Here is a 27849-nt window from a genome sequence, read left to right as displayed (position 1 = left end):
ATAAAATACATATGTATGTATGTTAGTCTGTAATGTATTTGTAATATGGGCCTTGTTCCCTGAATTAAATATCTAAATAAATAAATAAATAAAATAAAAAATACATTGTTAAAAATTGTGTAATATACGGAATCCTTGGAACGCGAGTCCGACTCGCACTTGGCCGCCATTTTTTAATTTTTTGAATATATATGTATGTACATAAAAAGTAAATGTTATTGGTAAACTTGTCAGTTAACATGGATTTTTACTTTTTTTTCGTAAAACATAGTTTTTGCAACGTGTTACTTAATTGTCACTTTTTGACATATCAATAAGGATATTTAGACTAAATCCCATAGTAACAACATCGCCATCAAAAAGGCGTTTTGAACTATGTAACAATAAAAACTTGTTTTATTTTTTTAAATTGGTATTAACTCTGAAACTAGCCGCATTTCAAAAAAGTTTATAGTACATTTTTGTCTCTAAATATGATCAGGAATACGCTGTCAGAATTATTCGGTTTCCTCGTGTTACACCGTGTATAATAAATGAGTTTCGAATCCTAAGTAAAAACTATGTTATTTCGAATTTTAACAAGCTAATACATGAATGTGCATCATGTTAAAAAATCAATATGACCTTTTTTATTAAGAATTTATTAAGGATTATTTCTTTCATTGACACTTTTTTCCTAAAATATATTCTTTCCTCAAAAAATGTAAAAAACTGTGAACCGGGACATATTTCATGCAAAAAGGGGGGGTTGCGTCAGGGGGAGGGGAAGGGAAGCTAGTGTGCGTAAAGCACCATACCCTATGGTATCATACTACATTCATAAAAGGCTGGCTATAATTAGTTTGTCTTCCCCATACATTAGAACACAATTTAACCGAATCAATAGCATGAGAAATGAAACGGATATTTCTTGTTTTCTTTGCATTAGCATTTTTCTCTCGATAATTTAATCAATTTGCAACATAAGTAGAAGAATCCTCATATATCCATAAATATCAAAATATAAAAGGACATACATTTTCAGAAGAATTCCCCGTGCGACGTTGCCATATGGTTTAAAGTACAACATGCTCGCAACGTTTGGATGTCAATAAGTCGACAATGAAAAATTATATTTCAAATCAATTCAAACTTGATATTTTTGACAGTAATGGGTTACTTAAATAAGAAGGCATTTTTCGCCCGGGTCTACTATGGTCAAATGGTCTAGTGGCTTTTAGCTACTGAGTATAAGTCTAACAAGTTGAACAGCACGACAGGGTTCAAACCACGAACAAAGACTCATTTCTTTTTGTATTTATTTATTTATTTTGTTTCATCTTTTTGGTAATTTTGTATGCCTTATTTTAAAAGTTATTTTAAGTAAATGTGTTGTATTTGATTATTTCATGTAGGTATATCATTTCAATAAAATTTTGGAAACTTTTATTTTATACCTGGTCAAGCAAATCTTGTCAGTAAAAAAACCGGGCAAGTGCGAGTCGGACTCGCGCACGAAGGGTTCCGTACCATAATGCAAAAAAAAAACGGTCACCCATCCAAGTACTGACCACTCCCGACGTTGCTTAACTTTGGTCAAAAATCACGTTTGTTGTATGGGAGCCCCATTTAAATCTTTATTTTATTCTGTTTTTAGTATTTGTTGTTATAGCGGCAACAGAAATACATCATCTGTGAAAATTTCAACTGTCTAGCTATCACGGTTCGTGAGATACAGCCTGGTGACAGACGGACGGACGGACGGACAGCGAAGTCTTAGTAATAGGGTCTCGTTTTACCCTTTGGGTACGGAACCCTAAAAAGGCATGAAATCCAAATGTTCTATGAACGATATCCCTTCGCGCCTACATTTTTCAAATTTGCCGCCTTTTTCTACTGACAAGATCTGCTTGACCAGCTATACTTCGTCGATAGTTGACTTCTTATGTACCTATTCTGCGATCCTAATTAGCCTCATGCATGACTTTTTTTTAATTATTTTAACCATTATTTATATCCTTTGAAAACCGGAAAATAAAAATACTTTTATAAATCTTCCCATAATATTATTAAAAAATAATTAAAATACTGAAAATATTTTACTCACGTAAGTTTAGTTTCGAAGAATAACATACGCTTAAAATAATTCAAAAGAGAATGCTAAAATTATAAAATAAAAAAAAACTGGCATTGTCGGGGTTTGAACCATGTATCTTACCTACAATCAGATTTTTTTCAAAATAGAGGCTACGGGTGCCACGAGCACATGACAGTTGATGGTCGAAAACATTAGTTGCTTCTGAATGCCTTGTAATTCTTAATCGTTGCTCAAACAAGAATTTATTATTTAATTTCCAATCTTTTTTCAACAATAAACATTTCATCCGCTGCGCCCTCTAGGTTACTTTACTGTAACATTACGAATCTGCTGACATTTGACACTGACTTTAAGGTGACTTTAAGTACGTAAGTGTGCGTGAATGCAAGAAATTGCAATATTTTGCAGTTGGATTCCGGTAATAACGAAATGAGACAATGTTGAGTTGAACATGTCTCGATTTGGATGTAGTATTTTTTATAGTTTTCGCACATATCAACACATCTTATGAAACTTTGTATTTTGGGAGAAATAGTGAAAATCCACAATTCGTGCACAGTGACGCCATCTTTTGGCTGATAATCGGCATCCCATCCCTAGACATCCACCTTAAGACGATCAGTTAACTAATAAGAACCTCCCTAATTCGATGCCCTCTATAAGACGAAACCTCGTTGACACGAGGTTTTTGGCGCAAGAAGATTCGCGCTACCGAGGTTTCACTGCAGTAAGTTTCACTTTTCCTCGCATATCAAACGTCAAACCAAATTGGATCCGTCAAACCAGGATATAGTTCAAAAATGTATCTTGTAGAGGCTGCTACGCCGCGCCGTAGCATTCGTGCTCTATTCGTGGCGTAGCAACAATCTTCTGTCACCCAAATATAAATTATCGTCACTCTGCCGTATTCGAAGTTCAAGATATTCACAAGAGACGACACATACTAGATCCATTCTAGATACGTTATAGTTTAGATATCAACTAGTTCTCTTTTGCAGCGCAATTCGGGCAACCAATGTCACTTTTACGTTAGATATAAGTAGTAAGATGTCTATTAGATGTGAATTGGATCTCTAAGTCATATCCCGTGGAAATCGTTCAAGAGTATCCCCAGAATCGCGCAAATGTCAAATTTGACAAGATCTTAAACATATCGTTATCGTATCTTGGTGATGTCTAATAGATGTCTATTTCAAAATCCGAATCGGGCCCACTGTATCCTGTTCGTTTATGCCATGTTACAATATCTTATTCAAAGTTTATTATTAGATCAAATTGATAAATATACCCCAATTCATACACGCGCTGTTGGCGACGTGTTTCCTTTTGAAATTCATGATTGGTTCGTATACTAAGTTAGTAATTTAAATCAAGTTCCTGTAACTATGATGTAAGTGATTTAATTAGAAATAGCTATTAGAAATACGAAGTAACTACGAACGCTCAATATGTATGCTGATTAAATTTGAAGTTGATCAGATTTTAATGTGTGTGTAAGTTTGTCGGTAGGTTCCCACCTGTAATTATTATACAACGGCATTCATATTGATCTTCTTCTTCCTGGCGTTATCCCGGCATTTTTGCCACGGCTCATGGGAACCTGGGGTCCGCTTGACAACTAATCACACGCAATCACAGGGTTTACCGCGAAACACGAAAATTGAAAGTTCGGTCTCTACCTCTTTATCACTCTTGCCTATTCGATCGATAGAGAGGCAGATAACGAAATTTTGATTTTCGCGTTTCGCGGTAGGCCACCTCAAACAAACCGCTTGGATGCATCAATGTCATATCGAAAACTTGTCAAAAAACTGTTTAAGGCCTAGTATGTATGTATAAGTTACCCTATGGTTTACCAAACAAACTAGTGTTGCACTCTGGCGGCAGAACATTCAGTAATACCCCCAATTAAGTCCTTTACAGGTACCTACATGCATATTTAATTTCTATACTCAGACCGTAAAAAGTCTGCAGTGATTTTGATAGCCCACGCAGTGCGTCATATTTTAAACGTCAAACTTCTATGAAATTATAACGTATAAATAACACTTACGCTGCGTGGGCTATCAAATCCGCTGCGGGCTTTTATTGGTGCGACTATATCTGCTTCTACAGGGAATACAAGACCGAATATCAAAGAAACAATAAAATATTTAACGGTCCCATTATTTCGGTGACATCAAATATTTACAGCTATTGTAAATTTCTAACACTGTGTAAATAATTCACATAATATAGTAATGCCGTCGTTTCGTGTCGCGTCTTTGAAAAGGTAGCGATGGAAACGGTTTATTTTAGGGGTGTAACAATATTTATTCAGTATGATGCCCTTGCTAAAGTATGTTGATTGATGATGTTTATTTTATTATGAATAAAAAAATTCTAAAAATGATCGGGCGTTAGTCATAATACTCATAATATATTATTATTATCGATTCGATTACTAACAGCTGTGTTATAAATCATTTAACCTAATTTAATCATTACAGGTTTAACGCCATTCTTAAATGTATAGTCGCGGATTAAACACGTTAAAAACAAATTAAGAGTTATGTCATTTTCTTATAATTAATACGGAAATGTAAAAAACCAGACAAGTGCGAGTCGGATTCTCCCACCGAAGGTTCCGACGAACACGCACGAGTGATCCCATAAGGGTTCCGTTTTTTCCTCTTGAGGTACGGAATTTTAACAAATCGAATGACTAAAATTGGAATACGCCTGTTAGTCAAAATGATGGATTGCATGGTTTATTGGCTGCCAAAACCTAAAGCATGTCAAATAAAACGTTATCCAATTTTATTATTGTAGTAGCATTTATATTTACATCGTTTGTCACTGTATGGTTTTCTCTTGCCGTTTAATCTTTCATAATTGGGACCATAAATGTATGCAATAAAATATTTTTGAGAGAATTTTTTTTTGTGATTATTTAAATAGGCACCTTGCCTAAATAAGGTTGCTTATTTCTAGGACAAAACCTAATGATTATAATAGTTTTCTTTTATTTGGCGTGGTAAGAAAGTGATTATAATGGTGTAAAGTTTTATATATATACCTAGATGTATCTAAAGAATACCTAAACTTTTATTCACGGGCTTCACGTACATTATTACCTAGATATATCAGTCATCATTACCATGACAACATAAGTTAAAGAAAAAAGGTACGGGACTAGTAAAAATGGTATACTGCACAAATTAAAATAAATGTCTTAATAAAACATGTGGGAGAATAATAATGCGGAGGTCTTGATTGAAAAAGGCGTACGAATCTAGACTCATTGCGTTTTCTTCGCAACAACCAACGAGCTTAGTATTCTTTCCCTCGGCGCATGTACATAGTGAAACGATAACAAATCCATTTTTAATTTCGCTCGCTTGAATGTTTCCACAGTTAACTGGGCCACGATAATGGGGATAATGCAAGTGCCTGCGGGTATCCTCCAAAATTAATAGAATAATATAGAGTACATGAGTAGAGTACGTGTTGTATTTCATGATATCAGTTTGCGCATTTTATGATTCGAGTATTTTACTTAGTCAGTTTTTAAAATAACAAAATTGTAATCGTCATAGAGTTCTGAAAAATACAATAGTTTTTCTTTTCTACACACAACACAATGTGTAACAATTGATCTCAAGGCCTTGCTGTTCTGAAAAATAACCTATTTTTTCTGTCTCCAATGGGGAGGACAAACTAGATCGGTATTCTGATTCTACATTTGTTGAAATTTTGTTATTAATATTTTACGACCTTGTAATGAGTCGAGATGCCAAATAACTCAGTGTACTTCCCATGCACTTGTCAGCGATCGTATCATAAGTAACAATATAAAAACCTTAACAAATTGTATACATTTCTATTCGTAGATAAATCTCCCTAGTTATCCCCTAAATGATGAATAAATTCCACGTTTTGTTATATAAATACAAATTATTATTTATGTAGGTTAGTGCACGTCTATTATTCTCATTACCAGGGTAATATTTTACACAAATTGGCCACAAAAGTGGTTTTTACTAAGCGCGCGCTTAATATTCTGGTTACTCAGCGTTGGAGGGCAAAATACCGTTAAGATAAACCGAAATGTTATAAATATGAAATAATAGGTATGGTGCAGGAGGGCAATTTCGACTGAGAGGTAATTTCAACAATACAAGCTTTTAAAAATATCTAAATGCAAGACATTTTTTAATACCACACTCACCTAAAGACTTACAAGCTTGCGGCCTGCTGCGACCATGCAATACCTAGATATAAACAGCCTGGCGCCGATTTTCGATTTGCATTTATCTAGCGAATATATGTAATCTTGTCACCATTAGGGATGTCGTTCACCGTTTTACATATCTATCGACTTTGTATCCATCTACGCAAAATTACGTTTTTCTCCTCACGTAGACTCTAGACTAGATCATAAAAAGGGCACTCAAGGTTATGATGTACTCGATCACAAAGTTTGCGTCCCGAATTTGATTTTATTTGATGAACCATGACAATGAGGGTCGCCTGAAATTGAAAAAGAAATTTAGGTCGTGCATGTGAATGGTATTACGTGTATTGTGTAGAAGGGAAAGTTTTTACTAACATGGTTTTTAAAAAGGAATTGTAAGTTGTACCATAAAAACACAGTAGAATGCAACCTATTCTTTTTTCATCAAATATGCCCGTAATTATTGCTATTATTTTCACGATAATAAGGCACAAAACAATGTTGCACACAAGTGACATCCGCCGGCAATAGATTTTCACACAAAATTGCCGGCGTAGACCGGAAAGTTGCGAATGCATTGACGACGCGTCTCGCTAAAGCACACACAACGTGATGTTTCACGGCCGTAATATAAATATTCCTGTGCAATAAAACGCATGGAACATGGTGGTGGTGTTAGAGCGTTTTCACATTGTCCGATCCGATATCATACGTGACAAAACTTATTTACCATACGGTATCACTCTGGCCCAATTCGTAACTGGTTACATACAGGGTATTTTCGATTCCTGTTTTGTAGCTAGTTATTACTAAATTTAGTTACCAAACGGTAACACGCTGGCCCAATACGTAACCGGCTACAAACTGGGATTCTTGATTCCCATTCTTGTACTTAGTGAGCCCACGCCCGTGATCAATGTCAACTCGGTATGAACTTAAAAGGGAGGGTTAACCGTTTAATGCCATTATAATTTACTAAGGTTCACCTTAAACATTGTGGTTAGGCACCGGAACCACCACTACAGCAAAAGGCTGTCTCTGTCTAGCAGTCAACAAAGTTCCAAACCCTTTAAAGATCCTCGAAAACTTCGGAAATTACGGGATGAAACTTCTAAAACAGATTGAACTTCTCTTACTACGGTTACTTTTACCCCAGTTACGGATCTATCAATAAAAACTTTTGCTCTCAGCGATTCAAGGACTTTTTGAAAAGTTTTTGGCGAGTCAGATAGTTTGACCGTGTAGGTACCCAATTTTATGATAGGTATCATCCTAATATTTTAGGAATTTTACTAATTTTACTGTTTAACTCGTGAATTTTCAGTCACTACATGCGACATGCCTAGGAGAACTGGCCGCGTAGCCAACATAAATATCAATCGCTTATTACGCTTCGTAGCGACCGAAAAGCAACTGTCACTGTCTCACTAATATGGAAGAGTGGAGAGACACAAAGCGTTTCGTTGTCGTAGCGATAGCGATTGTCACCTTGGCTAGGCCGGCTGGTCTCATAATTAAAGATATAATACTGTCTAAGGGGCCCACTGATTAACAGTCCGCCGGACGGTATCGACCTGTCAGTTAAAACAAATTTTTGACAGTTCCGAACAACTGACAGGACGATACCGTCCGGCGGACTGTTAATCAGTGGGCCCCTTAAGAGAAGAAAACCCAGTCTGTGTTGTGGTCTCTATATTGTAGAGAGATTTTTAAATAAGGACTGTATCGTTTATTATAAATACAACTTTACTTAGCCGTTTTTTCTGGTATTATATTTTTATTAAAAAATTACACATATAGTTTAATTAGTGCTTTAATAATAAGTAACATTTCGTCCTGGGAGATCACGTAAAGCATATGGTTTGGACAATATTCACCCAATCCTCCCGAGTAACTACAACGATTTTGGACAAATACTACAAGAAAATTTACGGTTTGCGAACAAGACGAGATATTACACAAAAAATTCGTACTATGTAAACAGCAATTACATATGATTCGTAAAGCGAAACATCTGGGCATAGTCTAATCATTTCTTTTAGTTGGAAAAAAAGTTTTGGATCTGTGCTTGGTGGCCTTTTAGAGAATATGGCATGTTACTTACGACAACCCCGACTTTGGTATACAATATAACCATCATGGAGCGTTTCTATCGACCTGTTCTAGCCATGGTTCAACGCCATGAATGTCCGTTAGGCTTTGGATTTCGGTAGATTCTTTTAGCTGTTTCCCTCATTTCGCTGGCGTCAGAAATTGCCGGGAATCCAAAATGTTGCATAAAAAGTCGTTTTCATGTAAAGATAAAAATTCACCACATTTATTCTGTGGATGTTCAATTGAGCAATCATGAAAAGGACACTTAGATGGCATATTTTGGCAGCATATTAACCTTTTGTTTCTTTAAATCGTACCAAGGAATCGGTGAAATAGTCTCAAATTAAGCTCGATAGGCTTGTCCAAATTACAATTGCTAGACGGTATTAAAATCATCATAAAGTTCCTAAAATAAAATAAATGTAAAACCTTTTTATATCAGATATGGCTTAAAAATACCCCCTGATTATACCTTAAGAACATAGTAATACAAAATAATACACACGTCAGCAGTTAGACCAGGTTTTATTTGTATTTATAATAAACGATACAATCCTTACAAAATGATGTACCTCTTATGTATAATTAATTATATATTATGCTCTGAGTGAGAAGTCTTACTAAGTATGATTATTAAGTATGTGTCCTATTTTCAACCTAATATCTAAATTCCGTAAAGTTTACACTCAGGAATTATGTAAGCTGGCAACTTAAACTTGGGCTATTGGCAAAATTCCTAATTTAAATATTTTGATTAAAGCAACAAGTGACCTCAAGTGTATTTAAATGTAGGATCCCAAAACTTTCCCAGAATGATAACAAAGAGCAATTCGTTGGCGAAGAGGGTCCGACAAATTTTGGAGGCTATTAGAGTAATTTAAATCTATGTTTTGCATTTTTTTCTTGTCTAGGTTAACTTGTCTAAGTCTAGATCTAGAGAGACAAAATGTTAATATAAAAGTAATAATAGAGGTAGCACATACATAGTAGACGGTACACACGATACGGTAGTGTAATACGGGTACCTATTAAAGTGTGCCTGCGGGTTGTTTTATTTATTTATTTATTTAAACTTTATTGCACAATACATGAAGAGTACAAATGGCGGACTTAATGCCAGAAGGCATTCTCTACCAGTCAACCATGGGCTAAACCGAAAGATCTAGTTGGTGCAGGCTCAGAATACTGTTACAGTAAATTTGGAAAGAAAAAAAAAACACTAAACTATAATATATGACATTATATATACATGATACGTAATATTATACATAAAGAAATAAATATAAGTACGTAAATATATACACATATATAAATATATTTATATAAATACATATATACATAGGTATATATATATATATATATATATATATATATATATATATATATATATATATATATATATATATATATATATATATATATATATATATATATATAGTGAAACCTGGATAAGTGAGATCTCAAGGGACGAGCGAATTTGTATCACTTAAAGAGGTTTTCCACTTACTCAGGCTCCCAGTTAGCCAGGTACAAATAAATTTCTGTCTCATTTACAGAGGGTCTCATGAATAGAGGTGAGAATAGAGGATTATATCTCAGTTATAGAGGTGGTTAATAAGGTATCTTGTAAATATCTTTAAATGTTTAGGTAAAATAATTCTTATCCCTAAATATTTTTAAAGTCTGTTTAAATATTTATTTGAATTTAATTTGAATGATTTTCCAAAGGATAGCTTTTTTCAATTAATTTTGACACGGACTTCATTGCGTCTTAAAAATTTAATAACTAAAAATTTATTTTTTCGTGTTATTTATCAAAAATTCAGCTTTCGTTACGATAGTTTTAAGTACTTACATAAATTAACTAAATCAAACTTGAAGTTGTTTAGACACAATTAGGCAAATGCGGAATTTTGTGGATAGGCTAAGGGTTAGTAAGAATACAGAAATTGTTCAATGAAGTCCAAGTTAGAGAGGTCATAGATTGACGTTATCTCAGATATAGAAGTCAATTCCCTATAAAATCCTAAAAAACAAATAGGAAAATGTAATCTTATAAATATAGTCTCAGTAAAAGAGGTAAAATACACTCTCTGTCTCAATTATAGAGGTCAATGTGACTATAAAATCACAACAACGAATCCCAGTTATAGAGGTTCGTTTTTTCTCAGTAACAGAGGTAATTCAGTGCTAAAGTGTCGGGACCGCACCATGAGTCCCAGCTATAGAGGTTTCTCACTTATCCAGGTCCCACTTAACCAGGTTTCACTGTAAATATATATATATATATATATATATATATATATATATATATATATATATATATATATATATACCCACTGTAAACATCATGAGGACGACTTATGAACCTGGTCCGACAGATGCTGTGTAGCCGGCCATTATATTCTGGCCTCTTCACACATTGATTAGTGTTTATTGGCATTTTAAACATTCGCCACTAAACTCAAATAACAAATTGACCCTTCACGGGGGCCCTACAGCGAACCACGTTCGACGTGTTGCCTCTGTGTCGCACTTGTAAATTCATACGTAAGTGTTACAGGGAGGCAACACGTCGAACGTGGTTCGCGGTAGACCCCTGGATAGGGAAACGGAACGGCAAAAGGGATGGTTTTACCTAAAATATTAACCTCATTTATTGCTCCCAAATTTATTCCAGCTAGCAAACACCCTTCCTAAGAAATTACTCTTATTTTTATGCCATTGGTTGAAAATACTTACAAAGAAAAAAATCAGGGTTTTACAAAGAAATATTATAATATCGTTTGCGCAAAAATACGGAACTCGCTTTTTTATTATCATTGTAAAGCGTTCGCGAGTAAAGGAAAATGGGTAGGTATACAAGTATTGCCATTGTTTGGCAATAAATGGTTTTACCGGTTGCCTAAATGAATGAAAAGCTCGCAAGTTTTTACATAAATTTGCATAATTTTTATCATACATTTAAATTCGTAACCTACCCGTAATTTAACCGATAAAATCTATTATTATAAACCGAAATGTGTATAAATCTAAAATTTAAATCAGAATATCTTTCGATAGTCTTTAACTCTTTATGATTCAAAAACTTGTAAAGGTTGCAGCACATCAGCAAACCAAACATCCGTGCGCCATCAACCGCACGTAAGGTAAACGTACTAATGCTCGACATGCTAATGCCCAATAGATGACACCTTGCTATCACCTCTATTGACAATGACTTAAGTTTCAAGATGACGTGTATTGGGACCGTGTCGAGGACCAATACTTTACTTACCTACGTATCGAGACGACCAAGCCAGCGCAGTCTTGTTGAATTGTTGTCTCCGATAACTACAAAACTAGATGGTTTTAAAATAAACACAGCATCGGGGTAGTTACCAAAACTTGTTGCCCGAATTAATAATTCCAGGAGAATAAAAAGGCCGAAAAGGAAGCGATTATAAAATAAATCTAGGTATTTCATTAATTTTATTATATAAAATTTTTAGTGCCATTTGCACCATTCACAAATCCGGGGTCCGGCTAAACATGGTGTTATTATGGTTATCAGTACAATTTGACACTGGATTAACGGTTTAACCGGTTAACCTCGGATTAGTGTGAAGGTACAAGTGACGTCTACAGGAAAAGAGAAAGGGAAAATAAATATTCATTCATATCTACATTACACCCGGTTCCTACAAACACCAAAATCTTTTTTTTTTGCGTAAACGGCCGGCTAAAAAGCAGTGAACCAGTTACCCTCATTTTACGGTCTACTGGGCAACTGTCACCTTTATCCTTTAAGCCTAATAACAGGATGCCATAAATTATGTATATTGACGCCTAAAGAGGTAACTTTGGGAAACTCTTATCCGTGTTCGTCTTAGCCGAGATCACACTTTATTGGCTTTCAATAAGGTTGAGATTGCAACTGATACTGTAGAGATACGAGTAATATATTTTTTTCTGAAAAATTCATCATTTTAAATGAGGATTCTTATTGGATCTGTTTTGGCGCCTGTCCGATATCTGAAGGGAAAATTACGTTTTGAAAGGAACTATGGATCTATCCATGTTTTCAAAGTAGTGGTAATTACCTAATTACTACCCGCATTATTTCATGATAACAAGGCATTACAAACAATAATATAATTAAGTACCTACATTAATGACTACTTATTCATAATAATAGTAGCAGTAAGTAACTATATAATGTGGGTTTATGAAGTGAGTTGAAAGCGAGTTTTATAATAGCATCACACGAGTATTAAATGCCAGAATATGCACAGTTACTTACACTGCTTTATCTGCACACGTACCTATAATGATGATGATGATGATGATAATGACTAATAATGATACTTACCTATGATAAACTGTGAATCCGGAACCGGATAATACGACCGCCATTGCATGATCACACTGCTTGCAATTGACATTTCATTTAACCACTAACCGGTTACATACACACGATATAAGCAAAGTTAGGTACAGTCAGCTGCAGACAAAAGTGACTCCCTGCGTAGAAGTTTGCTAAGCGAATAGTATTCTGACGATACATAAATACATAGACTGCTTAAAACAAAACCCTTCCTTCAAATTTGCTTCGGAAAGAAAGGATAAAAAACCCTAAAAGGGAAGTCAAATAAATAATGGTATAGTCTTGTTTACTTCGATAATGGAAGTGCGTTGTCATAGAAAAATATACTAAGAATAGAGTGCTCACTCCATACATCAGTTTTGGTATCTAAACCACTATTATTTCCACAGTAGACATCTAGCATCGAGTAGCGGAATTATCAGTACCTATCGCTACTTGATACTAGTATGTATTGGTAGATTGGTACTAAAATCGATGAATGGAGTGAGCACTCTATGTACTTACTATTTTTCTTTATGGCGTTGTGAAGAAACAAAATAAATGTTCAGAAGAGCGATACTTAACTTGAAGCTTTATTCACTCTTGTCGAGCAGATATAATAGGACACAAGTTACCCACAAAAGCTATTAGTGGAGTATAAAATTACCGTTGATATTCCATACCGCTGCTCCATACAAACATAGTCTCCATTTTCGTGGATATAGGCATTAACTTTTCGATTTCTTTATTATAAAGGAGTTATGTGAAAAACAAATTGCATACAAAATATTAAAAGTTTCTTACTCGTATACATTCCAACTTGAAAATGCAATTAACAATAAATAATTTATAAATCTAAAGTTTAATATACCTAAGTTAAGTAGTACTTACCTATAAAAATTATATTACAGTTTTAAAGTGCAAATTCGAGCTTTGCTTACCGTCATACAGTCAGCCAAGAAAGTGGTCTACCACTTTTCAACTCTATCAATCAGATGATAGAGTCGAAAAGTGGTAGACCACTTTCTTGGCTGACCGTACCTACACGTAAGTAGGAGAATAAATTTTCTCTATGAATTACCTACGTATATTTTACTCCGGAAATTAGTAGAAGACCTTTGCTAAAATAAAACAAAACAAGTCTGTTCTTCAACAGAAACATTTTAATTGCTAAGGAATCTTTGCTTAATAAAATAAAAATTCAGTAGCAAGGATGTTTCGCAAAAGGAATTTCTGAATAATGAATAGCACAATTTAGCTTAAGTATTTAATTCTACTTTAAAAATATTCGATAAATTCGCCGCTTAAAATCAAAATCCCAATAAGCACGGCAATAAAATTGAGAAACGGCTAAAAATTCAAATAAAAGTTGTTCTCATACTTTTCTCATAATTGAGAAAATTGCGAAACTTGAATGTTTTGAAAACTTTTTATGAAGTTGAGTCACCTGGAGGCTGGAAGATAAAATCGTTCTAAAAAATTGTGGGAACTAATGAAACAACGAGTTTGGTGATTACTTTTAAGGTGACAGTCCATTACTGTTCATTTTACTATGGAAATTGATAATAACAGCGACGCGTTCAGTACGTACTAGTACCTAGTGCAGCTGCGGTCAGAAATGGAATGTTACCATTGAAACATTGGAACACGGGGACTAGCCAAGATGACAATCGTACATCGACAAACGCCAAACGAAAAGAAAAATTGTTTCGGGATAACAGATGATACAAAAATCACGTGACTATTTCCCTACATTATTTGAGTTTCGATTGGCGTATAATACCGGGTGTGGCCTGTAACACGAGCAAATAATTAAAACATAGATTGTACTCCTCAAACGACGGTGACACTTTTGTTCAACAACTTTTAAACATTATGAAGTATTAGACTCCTTATTTTTCATACAAAATAAATATTATCTTCAATGGACGCCATCGCCACGCCATATCATTGTAATTGACGTTGCTTGTCATGCCTTAATATTGCGTCTTAGAAGAAACTTTAAAGTGTAAGTATTAAAAATCAAACCACAAGTTATTTTTAAAAGTCGCTGAACAAATGTTGGTCAGTTTGAGGAGTACAGCCTACAGTTTAATTTTTTGCTCATATTACAGGCCACACTTGGTATATATTTATAGTAAGTACATATAGTTCTACTTTACAGCTCTAGGGCGGGATTAAGGACACTACGTTATACGTGCCTATGTCAAAATTTTTAATGGCCATATGTACTGTAAAACGTTGTATAATACACGTGCGTAAAGTTAATTCGCAACTCATGTCGATTTAAAACACTCCCTTTGGCCGTATTTCAATTTATCACCACTCGTTGCGAATTTCCTATGTTTCGCACTTGTATCGTAATACTGGCTTGCTCCATTGTTAAAGAAAGTTCACATTCATTGACACATTCACACATTCATTGCCACTAGCACTTATAAGTGCTACGGTTTACGCTCGTAGCGCGTCTTTGCCGTATGTAGCTAATGTAGCGCGTAGTCGCTACGAACAGTGCACCCGATAGTCGGGTTCTTGGCCCTGGCTGCGTAGCCAAGATGCCGATCGCTTACGCTCCGTAGCGATCGAAACGCAACTGTCACTGTCGCACTAATATGGAAGTGTGATAGAGAGACATAATGGTTTTCGTTGTCGAAGCGATAGCGATTGTGACCTTGGCTAGGCCGCCTGAATGTGTTAATATGGTCAATGATTTCGCAGCCAGCCCTTCCAAACTTGAAATTTGCGGTGTTCTAGCTTATTAGTAGGTACGTTGGTACTAACACTTCAGTACTAAGTGAACACCACGACATAAACGCATGAATTCCGGTGTGACCACATATGATCTGCTTTTAGCTTATCACCCTTATCGTTCGGTGGAGTGGCGCGCATTCTGCTCAAGTGCCACTCATGCCAAATAATAGGAGCCCCTAATTTACGATTCATGAATATACCTACCTGAATATACAAATGACGGACTGTCACTGCCAAATCGTCAGGTGACAAGCAAAAGTCACTAATTACTAAAAAAAATTTTAAACAAAAAGCGACCTTCTTTTAGTACTAATATGGTTCACTATGGCTATGACTACTATGGCTACTTTTGCTTGTCACCCGACGAAATATAGTCTGTGCTCGTGATTTTTGGTTTGATTCATAGACCGTTCTAGGCTCCGTTCAGCTCAGAAATTGCTCCGAGCAATTATTAGGGTTGACACAACATGACGTCCCTTTGCGTGCACGACGCACGACCCCAGATAAGATAATGACTTGAATTTTGACAACCATTAATAAAAATGGGTCATAAATTAAAACTTTCGACTGTACCTACCTAAATACTTAGGGTACATGTGTAAGGAAACAAACATGTGTGCATACAGAGAAAGTTCTAGTAAAGTGCTTGCCTCCTTAATCAATAAATCATAATCTGTCATATTGGATACCAAAGGAATATAGGTAGGGAGGTAAATCGATACAAATGGTACACACTCCTTGTCTAAGAGCCTATAACTTTACTAATGGCTCGAGTCGGGAAATGAATTAGAGATTCACTAGATATGAAATAGTAAAGATAATTATGTGACGGTCCACGCTAAAGGTACCTTATGGCGGCCGGCGGCGCCGCGATTCGGGAAATGAATTAGAGATTCACTAGATATGAAATAGTAAAGTTATGTGACGTTCCACGGTAAAAGGTACCTTATGGCGACTGGCACTTACGTCACATAGCGCCGCAATAATATTAGAGCGGCGTTAATAATAGCGTAAGCGCCAACCGCGATAAGGTTCCTTTACCCGTGGGACGTCACATAACTATACCATATCTAGTGAATCTCTAATTCATTTCCCGAATCGCGCCGTAAGACGCCGTAAGCCCAGTATGTGCTTAACGTTTATTTCTCTCTATTAATGATGCTTTCCTAATACCACTAAAGGTTAAAATTAGTGATGTACCGACTATTGATTTGGCCGACTAGCCGACTAATCGGCGCTCGAATGGCCGATTAGTCGGCCGACTAGTCGGCTAGTCGGCCAGATCATTAGTTTCGTATAAGTTCAGGTGAAAAACAATAGTTTTGCTCTTTTGGTTACGCTATTCATATATTAGCTTGGCTAAAAGGTGTTCTCTACAGGTTCAAAGACCTATCACAAGAATCCTCGTTCAATTTCTGTCTTTCTTCTATTTTGCGATCCTGAGCAGACCGTCAGTAGGTAGGTACAACTTGTAGGAGGTATTTCCAAGGCTCTATTTTTCGTACGTAGTCGCCAGTTAAGAACCTATCCCCTGAGGTCAGCGTCTTTTTACGAGCAACGTGCCCTGTTTATAAGTCTCTTAATTTTGCAATAACACTGATAGTTCCCCATGGCTCCACCATTAAAAAAAAACAAAAACTGAATTATAATAAAATCCTGTAAGTATAGAACTTGGCCATGAAATTACACGAGAATCAGTTGAGATCGACCTGAGAATTATATGAACAAAATTTTTCACACCCTGAATAGGTATTTTGGTAAAATAGACATAAAACATATGGTAAATATTGACTGTTGGTTTCTTTTTTTCTGTTTTTCTTTCACTAATAAAGTGCCGACTAATCGGCCATTTTTGCCGACTAGTCGCCGACTAATCGCCGACTACAAATGTGGCCGGATAGTCGGCTTTCCCGACTAGTCGGCGACTAGTCGGTACATCCCTAGTTAAAATATACCGAAATCACTATAGGTCTGCTTATAATCTCTGAAGAGCTTCCTCAATAAGTTTATCTAGGATCATTTATCAACATCATATTTATTACTCCGACTTGATGATAATGGGACCGACTATGAGATATAGATGTAGTCTGTCAAATAATTTATTCAGCAGAAAATCTGTTTAACCGAAAGTGATCACTTTTTATATCCTCTAGCCGCCCATACGTCGAACCTTGCCAAGCAAAATGAAATTTTATTTTGTCAACACAAAGTTCAAATTAGAATGGAACTGGAGACCTTATTATAGGTCTCTGGGCGGCTAGAGGATTTGAACTTTAATATGAAAATTAAAATGTTTTAATAGGTAAGTATCAAGGATATTGACAGTGATATCGCAGTCAGTTACACTGCTGCGGTCAAAATTGTAATGACTAATAAGACAAATAAATTTATTTTCAATTATTAGGTGTCTATCCTAACTACCTACTCAGCACTACCTAAGTACTTACATACTTAGGTTATTCAACAGCGAATCCAGTTGTGCCTAGGTACAGTTATTAGGCAAAAAAACATCAATATAGTCACGTATTTGATTAATTATAGTTCTAGGTATGTAAAATATTAAAAGTAGGCTTTAAAATTATGATACTTTCGCCCTTTGCACTCCTTCACTGTTTTTCGCACTAGAGTGGCCCAGCACTGACACGTTTTATTTGCACGCCATCTAGTTTTGACTGGAAACAACTGCTGCTCATCATCGAGCCCGAGGCGCAAGTCAACGTCGCCGGCATGTCTTCCTGCCACCTCATGATGAAGAGCTTAGCAAACTACTTGAAGAAAGAAGACATTATCTACACTCCTTGGGATACAACATCGGACGCCGGCCGAAATTACACGGAGAATCTGAAAACGTATCTCAACTACCAGTATACAAGTAAGTCTAGTTATAGGTATTTTTCCTTTTTTTGGACATCGGATCTGTGATGTTAAGGTACACGTATTATTTATCAAACATAATTATAATAATTAGAAATAAGATTTAGCTTTTAGGCTTAAAATGCGTTATGTTCATCAGTACAAACACTAAGAGTGACATTCCATTTCCAACTGCAGCTGCAATACTGTTCATTTTACTATGGAAACGCGTCGCTGTCATTGTCAATTTCCATAGAAAATGAACAGTATTGCAGCTGCAGTTGGAAATGGAATGTCACTTTGAAGTACTAAAGTGAAGCTTGTGATAGTTCCGCTATCTCACACGAGATGGCGCTGTTATCAAACATAACAAAACCAGGAGACTTTCTACTCGTCAACAGAGAGCGCTGGCTACCTCAAAACAAAATTATCTTTTAACAGATTTGGATGGAACCGAGTGATGCTCCTATACGATACACCAGCGTACCAATCGCAAGTCGGGGACACAGGAGGCTATTTATTAGCGAACAATATTCACATGTTCATGACGCTAGAGGGCATCAACGTGTATGGTCGAGAATTGCAGCCCTCTCAGAGTCACGAGGACTTGTTACTTCAGAGCATAGGGAACGACTTCGGGAGTGAGTTTCGGTGTGGAGTGAGGTTCTGATTTGAGAGGGTACGGGTTTATCGCACGTTTGGTTTTTATGCACTTCGCACGTGTGCTTTCGAGGTTACCTATACAGGGTGATTCCGGGGTCGTGGAGCAAGCGATCAAGGCATGATACACAAGCCCATACTGAACAACTTTTACTATGGGACCAACTCCGAAATCGCGGACTTTCTTCAATGCTCTTCTTCACAAAGCACTTTGGGATTAAAATATTATAAACAAGATGTTTAACGGCATATGGTTTATATTTTATATATTTATAAAAGCAGCGAGGTGTAATTTTTCTTCGTTACATTCAATTATTAAACGTCTCAAGTATACACCATGGCACTTCGTTGCTTATCATGAACAGTGGTACAACTAAAAATGAAATGCTATTGCATTTAATATTCTATCTTTTACTGGTAAGATTTAAAGTCGAATGGCATTTCATTTTGTTTTGTGCCACTATTCACGATAAGCGTCGACTTAGGTACTCGTAAAATTCATGTAAGTATTTTGAAACTGTTTCATATTAGACTCGCATTTTAACATTGAAAAAGACTTTCTACCTAGTTTTATGAGAATTAGGTACCTATTCAGAATTTGGTCGTAAGACAGTCATAGTAGGTACCTGAATCTTATTTGGCAGATTGAATAGCTGTTCTAAATAATTGCTTGCACTGCCTATTTAGCTTGCGCTTCGGTTTTTGGACTATATTCGGTTTCTTATACAATGTTTAAAATACAAGACTTTCGTATGTAGTTTATTTCACGTGTCCTGCTCCTCGCGTCGTATTCCTCAATATTCCACGCGGGTCACGTGTAAGATGTAGGTATGTGAAAAGTTCATCATCATCATCATCATCATCTCAGCCATAAGACGTCCACTGCTGAACATAGACCTCCCCCTTTTTTGGGGGGTGAATGCCATAATCGCCACGCTTGGCAGGCGGGTTGGCGATCGCAGTCGAGTACACCGAATTTGAGGGACGCTGCTGCCCGTCCACCGGTGGTCTTGGACGTGGTTTAAGGACATACCCGGGTCCAAAAGTTCATTTATTTTTAAATAAAGAACGTAACATATAAAATACACTTGTCGATAAGGCAGTATACTTGCTTTTTCAAACTCATTCTAGTCATTCAATAATTATATTATACATAATTATCTTGTTAAGACTGCGTCGACCGTCCAGCGGGGCCCTCATTAGGGGAATTGTGTTTACCTACTAATCAACCAATTAATTTATGTATTATTAATATTGTTGTCCTACTGATTACCCACCTTTTGGTCTTTGACACGTTATATTTTGCATATTTTTTGCTTCATCACCTAAACGGAAAAATGTGGCCACCAATTGTCGACACGTTAATAAAGCAAAGCTTTTACGAGTACGAGTTTCGAGTTGTTATAAATAATATATCTACATTTTTCGTTTGACACATCGATGTTGGTATACTGATCGATTTTATTACATTACCTTCTAGTAGTAGTATTACATTACCTCTGTGTGTTTTAGATCTTACGAACCTTCATGACTAACGGCCCTATTCTAACTTTAACACTAGAGATCATCTAGAGATGAATAAGATACGATATCGAGAAGATATAGTCATTTGTAACTTAGATATGTCAAATTTGACGTTTCCGCGATTCTGGAGGTCCTCTTGAACGATTTCGACAAGTTATGACTTAGATATCCAACTCACATCTAGTCGACATCTAATGTAAATCTAATTGATCTCTATATCGTCTCTAGATCTTGTGATTATCTCGTTTCCCGAATACGCGTGTATGTCATTTTGAATTGAAGTGTTCTTAAGAATTCTCCAAAACGTACCGTGAATCGACAAAAAGTCTATACTTAGGTATAATTTGCTCCCCAAATTTCATGATAAGCGGTTGAGAAATGCGTCCAGAAATGAAATTGATATATTTATTTAAACAATAACATAAACTTTCTACAATTCAAGTGCTCGACTTAATTCTTAACAAACATGACAATCCACTTAATAATCTACTTATTCTTCAGGGCCGCTCAGAAACGACTGGGATTTCCAAGTTAAGCGTTAAATTGTAACACGTGTGACATAAATTCTAAGTTACCAAGTTTTACTGGAGTAAACAAGACATTTAGAAAGGTTCTTACACAGCAATATTCCTGAATTCAGTATATTGCCTACTATTTACTTTCTTTTTATAATTGCCATATGGGCTCTAAAGTCTCTTTATTGGTTTTTATCCTTCGTTCATCTCAGCAAGTGGTAGAATATATAGCACCGATCTAATCCTCGTAAATTTGATAGAATATTTATGCTTGTATTTGTCTATTTCTGCCGGATTATTGACGCAATACAAGTCTCGGAAAACTAGGGCATCGAGAGTACGTCAAGTTTATTATGAAATTTATGAAGTTAGTATACTGTAGTTGCACGTACTTTTCTGAATCCCATGTGAAGGAGCACTTATGTTAGCAACGGTTCGAGGTTTTGTGTTGATACCGAGTTTCTGCGTGAAAGGGGATATTTTATATGTTTTTTTGCGTCTAGTGGCCGTCTAGCGGTTATTGCTGCCACAGCTGCCCGGCTCAAGATAAAACGTGCGAGTTCGCGTGTGACTTACGAATCTTTTTTGCGAAATATCATTTGTGATTCACATAAATAACTTATTTTACTTGCAATGAAATATTATTATATCATACATACAGTGAAACCTGGTTCATTGGCACCTGGATAAATGGAAAACCTCAATAATTGCAACCAAAAGTCCGGCCCCGATCCCTTGAGACCAAAGGGCCTCTATAATTGCAATTTTGGAACCTCTATAATTGCAATTTAGATTTTAGTGCTTTTCGCAATTTTGCCTCTGTAATTGACCACATCGCAACTAAGACCTCTATAATTGACACTCTGTTAAAAAAATCCGTTATTTTTGCTCTTTTTTTACCTCTATTATTGAAACGAGTCTTAAATATTACCTCTGTAATTGAAATAATGTAGTTGTAGACAGCAGAAACAATATTTTAATAGCAATGATCATTTTATTTATATCTTCATCCAGAATTCAATTTATTTATTGGGCACAGCCTGTAGTATGTGAAATAGTTATGTTAAAATCAAAAACAAAGTAAGCTTTTTACATTCTAATAAAAATATCTTCTACAATTCAATGGATTTTTTTTAACCCAAATGATTAATAAGAAAATAAAGTAGTAATTAATGTAGTGTAAAAGTGCAAGTATTAACAGAAGCTATAGGTATAGACTAGAAACACAGAACGTAAGCGTGTAAATCTACTTTCAATGGTTATTTGAACCTCTATAAAAGAAATTTGTCAGAACGCAACCTCTATTAATGAAAACCTCTATAATTGACACAACGATTTTTTGAACCTCGTTAATTGACACGACCTGCTTAAATGAATAACCTGGTTAATTGACAAAAAATGGTCGGTCCCTTGAGATTGCAATTATCCAGGTTCCACTGTATTAAACCTAAACCTACCAAGTTTACCCTCTGTGTGTTGTACCATATTATGTAATGGATAGTAACTTAACAGTACTAAACGATATAGACAACATAGAAATTGCACACTCAATTGGATGTGACATTCAGGATCTCAATAATTACGTACCACTTGAAAACACTAAGCTAACCATTATCTCACAAAATATTAGAAGTATTTATAGCAACTTTGCTGACCTTTTAGTAACTGTGTCTCAAATACCACATAATATTGATGTATTGATCCTAACGGAATGCAGGCTAGACTCTATAAAACCAGTTCCCTGTCTCACAAACTACACATCTTTTGCGACTACAAACAACTTAAACCAAAATGGTGGGGTTGCGTGTTACATACGGAATCATTTAAATGCCAGTAATAAAGAGATTATGCTTGTAATGCCTTCAGATTACGACAAATGACACAATCATTCTCGGTATATACAGATCGCCATCAAATACAGACGCCACTAATTTCATAGAATCACTTCGTCTTTACCTAGAAACCATACAATCATATAAAACTATTATAATTGCTGGCGACTTAAATATCAATTTAATCACTCGAAACGACGAACCTGCACATGAAACAAGAAATAGGTCTGCATACTTATATATGCTCTCTACTTTTGGCCTACTTCCAGGTCATACTCTAGCAACCAGAGGAAGGAACTGTCTCGACCACCTCATGACAAAACTTGATGTAAATAAAACAACAGCCTATGCGGTTGTACTCAACACATCAATAACTGACCATCTCACTATACTTATGGCGCTTGTTGATCACAAAACAAAATACACAAGTTATAAAACAACAAAAATAATAGAACGCTTTAATTATGAAACAGCCATCAATAACCTACTTCATAAAAATCTTGATGACATCATAAATAGCAATGATCCGGAACATATAGTAAAACAACTCATAAAAATACTAAAGGAGTCACTTGAAGAGAGCAAAAGTAAAAAACGCATTTCAAATAAGAAACGCATAATCAAACCCTGGATAACACCTGGTATTTTGAGATGTATAAGAAATAGGAATAAAATGCAACTTAAATTACGTGCTGATCCCGAAAATGAGATTCTGAGTGTCACCTTCAAGAGATACCGCAATTTCTGTAATAATTTAATCAAAAAGCTCAAGCGAAAATATGATAGGGAACAACTATCCAAGGCAGCCACCAACCCGAAAGCTATGTGGAACGTAATTAAATCTATAACGCAATATAAAAGAGACAATACTCACCCAATTGAACTGCTTAACGCTGGGCCTACTCCTAGTGAAGCAGTTAGCTATGTAAATGAGTTTTTTGCTGACACTGGAAAAAAATTAGCAGACAATATCTTGCAGAAAAACGTGGACGTACATCGCCGCGCTCATACCCTAATAAATGACTCTAGATTAGCATCCTTTGTACTGCTAGACACTGACTACCAGGAAGTTGACAGCATTTTAATGAGTTTAAAGAACGATAGTGCTCCCGGGTACGATGGAATACCTACTGTATTCTTAAAGCTTGCTAGACACATTATTGTTCCAATAATATGTAAACTAGCAAACCTATGCTTTGTCACTGGGATTTTTCCCACCCAGCTTAAACTTGCCCTTGTGACCCCAGTATACAAGAGTGGAGAAAAAGATGAAGTTAACAATTATAGACCGATTTCTGTATTATCACCTATATCCAAAATTTTAGAAAAATTGATCAACGTCCGGATTACTAACTATCTAAATAAATTCAATATTCTGTCCAACTCTCAGTACGGTTTTAGACACGGGAAATGTACAGAGGATGCTGTACTTGCCCTCACTACCTCAATCACCAAGCAAGTTGATATTGGTCGTAAATGTTTGGCTGTCTTTCTTGATTTAAAAAAAGCCTTTGACACCGTCTCTCACTCCATTCTTGTTCGAAAGCTAGAGACCATAGGTATAAGAGGGACACCTCTACAGCTCTTGGATAACTACCTCAGGGGTCGCTGCCAAATTGTTAAGATTGGAAATCATGTTAGTACAAAAAGAGATATCACGTATGGCGTCCCCCAGGGAAGTGTGCTAGGCCCAACTCTGTTTTTAACATATATCAACGACTTGTCGAATCTTGTCATTCACGGAGGAGAGATTTTCTCTTACGCAGATGACACGGTGGTTATTTTTGACGATAGTACCTGGGCTGGCGTTTTTGATAAAGCTGAGCAAGGTCTTCAACGTATATTTTCATGGTTAAATGCTAACCTTCTAACACTAAATATTACCAAAACAAATTACATATGCTTCACAAAGTATAAAAACACACAACCACCTGATACCCTTAAATTAAAAATACATACTTGTAACCCTCAGAACACTTTAGATTGTAATTGTAATGAAATAAAAAGAGTAAGCACCACTAAGTATCTTGGAATAATGCTAGATCAGAGGCTCTCATGGCATCCGCATATAGAGTTTATAGCTGGTCGGATTCGCAAGTTAATTTGGATATTTAAAATACTTAAGCATGTAGCGTCTAAAGCTTTACTTAAACAACTATATTTTACTTTAGCCCAGTCCGTTATGACTTATTGTATCCCAGTATGGGGCGGAACAAACAAGACCAAATTCATTGATGCTGAAAGGGGTCAAAGATGCCTTCTTAAAGTTATATACTCCAAACCTTATAGATACCCAACCACTGAACTGTACAAGGATTGTGATGTACTTAGTATGAGGAAACTTTATATTCTATTTTCACTACTAAAGCTACACAAAACTATAAAATTTAAACCACTCATAGTAACACGGAGGAGGAAAACAAATGTAATTCCTAAGCCACCTATTAAATCTGTTTATGCCAGAAGACAATTTACAAGCCAGTCTGTTCACCTATATAATCACATAAATAAAATTATTTCAATATACCCTCTGCAATTATACACTTGTAAGAAAGCTATAGTTGAATGGATTAGAAATTTAGACTACGAGGAAACAGAAGCACTTTTACAAAAACAATAGATACATATATATGTATATACATTTACCTATACCCCATTACACACACACACATACACACACACACATACACACACACACACACACACTCGCACACATATCTTAGCCTAAATTTAGTTTAGTTTAGTTTGTAAGATTTTCATTTAAGTATATTTTCGGTTACTTTGTATGTAACTTTGGTAGGAAGAGCGGGATCTCCTGCCACAAGTATAATTTTACTTACTTGGAGATTCCAACCATAATTTGTTGTACACAATATTGTAACCAATAAACGCTTTTTCATTTTCATTTTTCATTTCATTATGTTCGTATATTTCATAAAAAAGCCCGTTGTTTTTTTGGGCCAATAACTAATAACTATAATATAATTGATACCACTAAACGTTATCACAATATTTGATTCATGTACCTGCTATCTACAGATTTAATATTTAACTGTTTTGCATACATTATTTAGCATGTCGTTCTACTTAGAATAGTGCCTTAAAGGTGCTACTAGAAACAGGTAATAATTTTCTTCAGTATGTCTTTTTTTTTCAATAATCTGCGATGATGGCTAGTTAAATTGTGTTTTATTAAAAACTTTAAAGCCTTCGATTTAAATCGTATTCTGTACTAATGCAGTTGCTAATATTTGGTATTTACAAACGGCAGCATAATTTAAACAACCGTAAGTAAAAATTATATACCTAAGAAATAGTGCCAAAGTAAGCTACTTTCAACGAAAAAACCGCGACACAACTGCGCCACGAGTTGAAAATTGAAATAGGGCTGTAGTAAAAATAATATAAGGAATAATAAAATAATAGTGGCGCGCTTTTGATCTTGATAACAATGAAATGACACAGAATAAATAATACTACTAGGTACAGAAGACTCACTCTAACAAAAGGCGTCTGTTACGATCAGGACAGATATGGCCGCTAGGTGGCGACAGCGCCACGCGCGGCTTATGACTAGCCACTAAAATTGGTGTGGAACGGACGGATGTACTTTTAGCTACCTGTAGCAAAGCGACGAAATCGCGGAGTGAGCCACGCCTGACAATGATGACTGTTCCGGTCCCTGTCGTGTCATAGTTAGACAAATATTGCGTCGTAAACTAACAGAGCTCCAAGTGTATATAGATATCGACGATACGTTAGTTTTCGATTGTCGAATTGAGCCCCTGCCTGCCTACTTCCCAATCCTCAATTTTGTATGTAGCTAACTCGACTTAAGTTTAGGCATAATATTAATAAATGCTAGATGATGAATTAAGCTTTGTCGGCTGCGAGAACTCTTTCGTTTATCAGCTACATTCCAGACACAACAAAGCTACAAAAAGTTGAATCATAAAATTCATAAACTTGCCAAATGGACGTTAAAGTTGGCGGTGTTGGCAAATAATTCCCTCTTAGATTGTTTTTAGCTGCGGGACACAAGCAGACCTTTTTCTCTAGTTTCTTTTCATTTGGTCAGAGCGGCTACCGCGAAAACCGAAATTCGCAAATTGCGGGGATCTTTCTCTTTTACTCCAACGAAGGCGTAATTAGAGTGACAGAGAAAAATCCTCGTAATTTGCGAACTTCGATTTTCGCGGTTATAGCCCTGCTACGAATCTTCTAGAATCTATTTTAGAGATAGTTTCGGGGCAAATAATTACGCGGGCTGCTAAAACTAATCAATTATCTTTACAAATTAGCGTCATAAGGAAAACCGAAATACGGGTAAGATGTAGGTATTCGGGTAATTCCGAAAGGAAAAACACAAAAAGTGGCGGTAAAGTAAGAAAAAAAATCTATTATTGCATCGGAATGTGAGATTTTGAAATGATTTGCGGGATCACCCAATGCCCGAAGTTACTTGAATACACGTAACCAGACGTGGCTCACTCCGCGATTTCGTCGCTTTGCTACAGGTAGCTAAAAGTACATCCGTTCCATTCCACCCCAATTTTGGGAAAGCCATAAGCCGCGCGTGGCGCTGTCGCCACCTAGCGGCCATATCTGTGCTGATCGTAAGAGACGCGTTTTGTTAGATAGTGAGTCTCCTGTACCTAGTACTATTATTTATTCTGTGACCTAACTCTGATTTACTAAAATTATCTAAGTATCATACATATTATGATAAGTTAACTAAAAGAGTAATTAGAGTAAGAGATTGTCAAATATGTTTTAGATAAGGTAAGCTGTCACCTCTATTGACAATGATTTAAGTTTCAAGATGACATGTATTGGGACCGCGTCGAGCACCAGTACCACCACCATATAAACATATACTTTTAAAGTTATTCCTTTACTTCTTGCCTTCTACGTATCTTTTAAGACCGCATTCGACCGACTGAGCGGGATGGTAATAAAACTAAGCTAGTTCGGTAGTTAAC

At 35.9% G+C, this 27849-nt stretch overlaps 1 protein-coding gene across 1 annotated transcript in view; it reads left to right on the top strand.

Moving 5' to 3' along the window:
• LOC134668606 (atrial natriuretic peptide receptor 1-like) overlaps positions 1 to 27849 on the top strand; it is a 259800-nt gene that overhangs the window by 21747 nt on the left and 210204 nt on the right. The window contains exon 4 of the mRNA XM_063526062.1: positions 18150 to 18355. Coding sequence (XP_063382132.1) covers positions 18150 to 18355 — 206 coding nt within the window. The remainder of the gene's footprint in view (positions 1 to 18149; positions 18356 to 27849) is intronic.

Source organism: Cydia fagiglandana, chromosome 1 (genome assembly GCF_963556715.1).
Source record: "Cydia fagiglandana chromosome 1, ilCydFagi1.1, whole genome shotgun sequence".
Taxonomy (NCBI): domain Eukaryota; kingdom Metazoa; phylum Arthropoda; class Insecta; order Lepidoptera; family Tortricidae; genus Cydia; species Cydia fagiglandana.
This window is presented reverse-complemented; position numbering and strand designations above follow the sequence as displayed.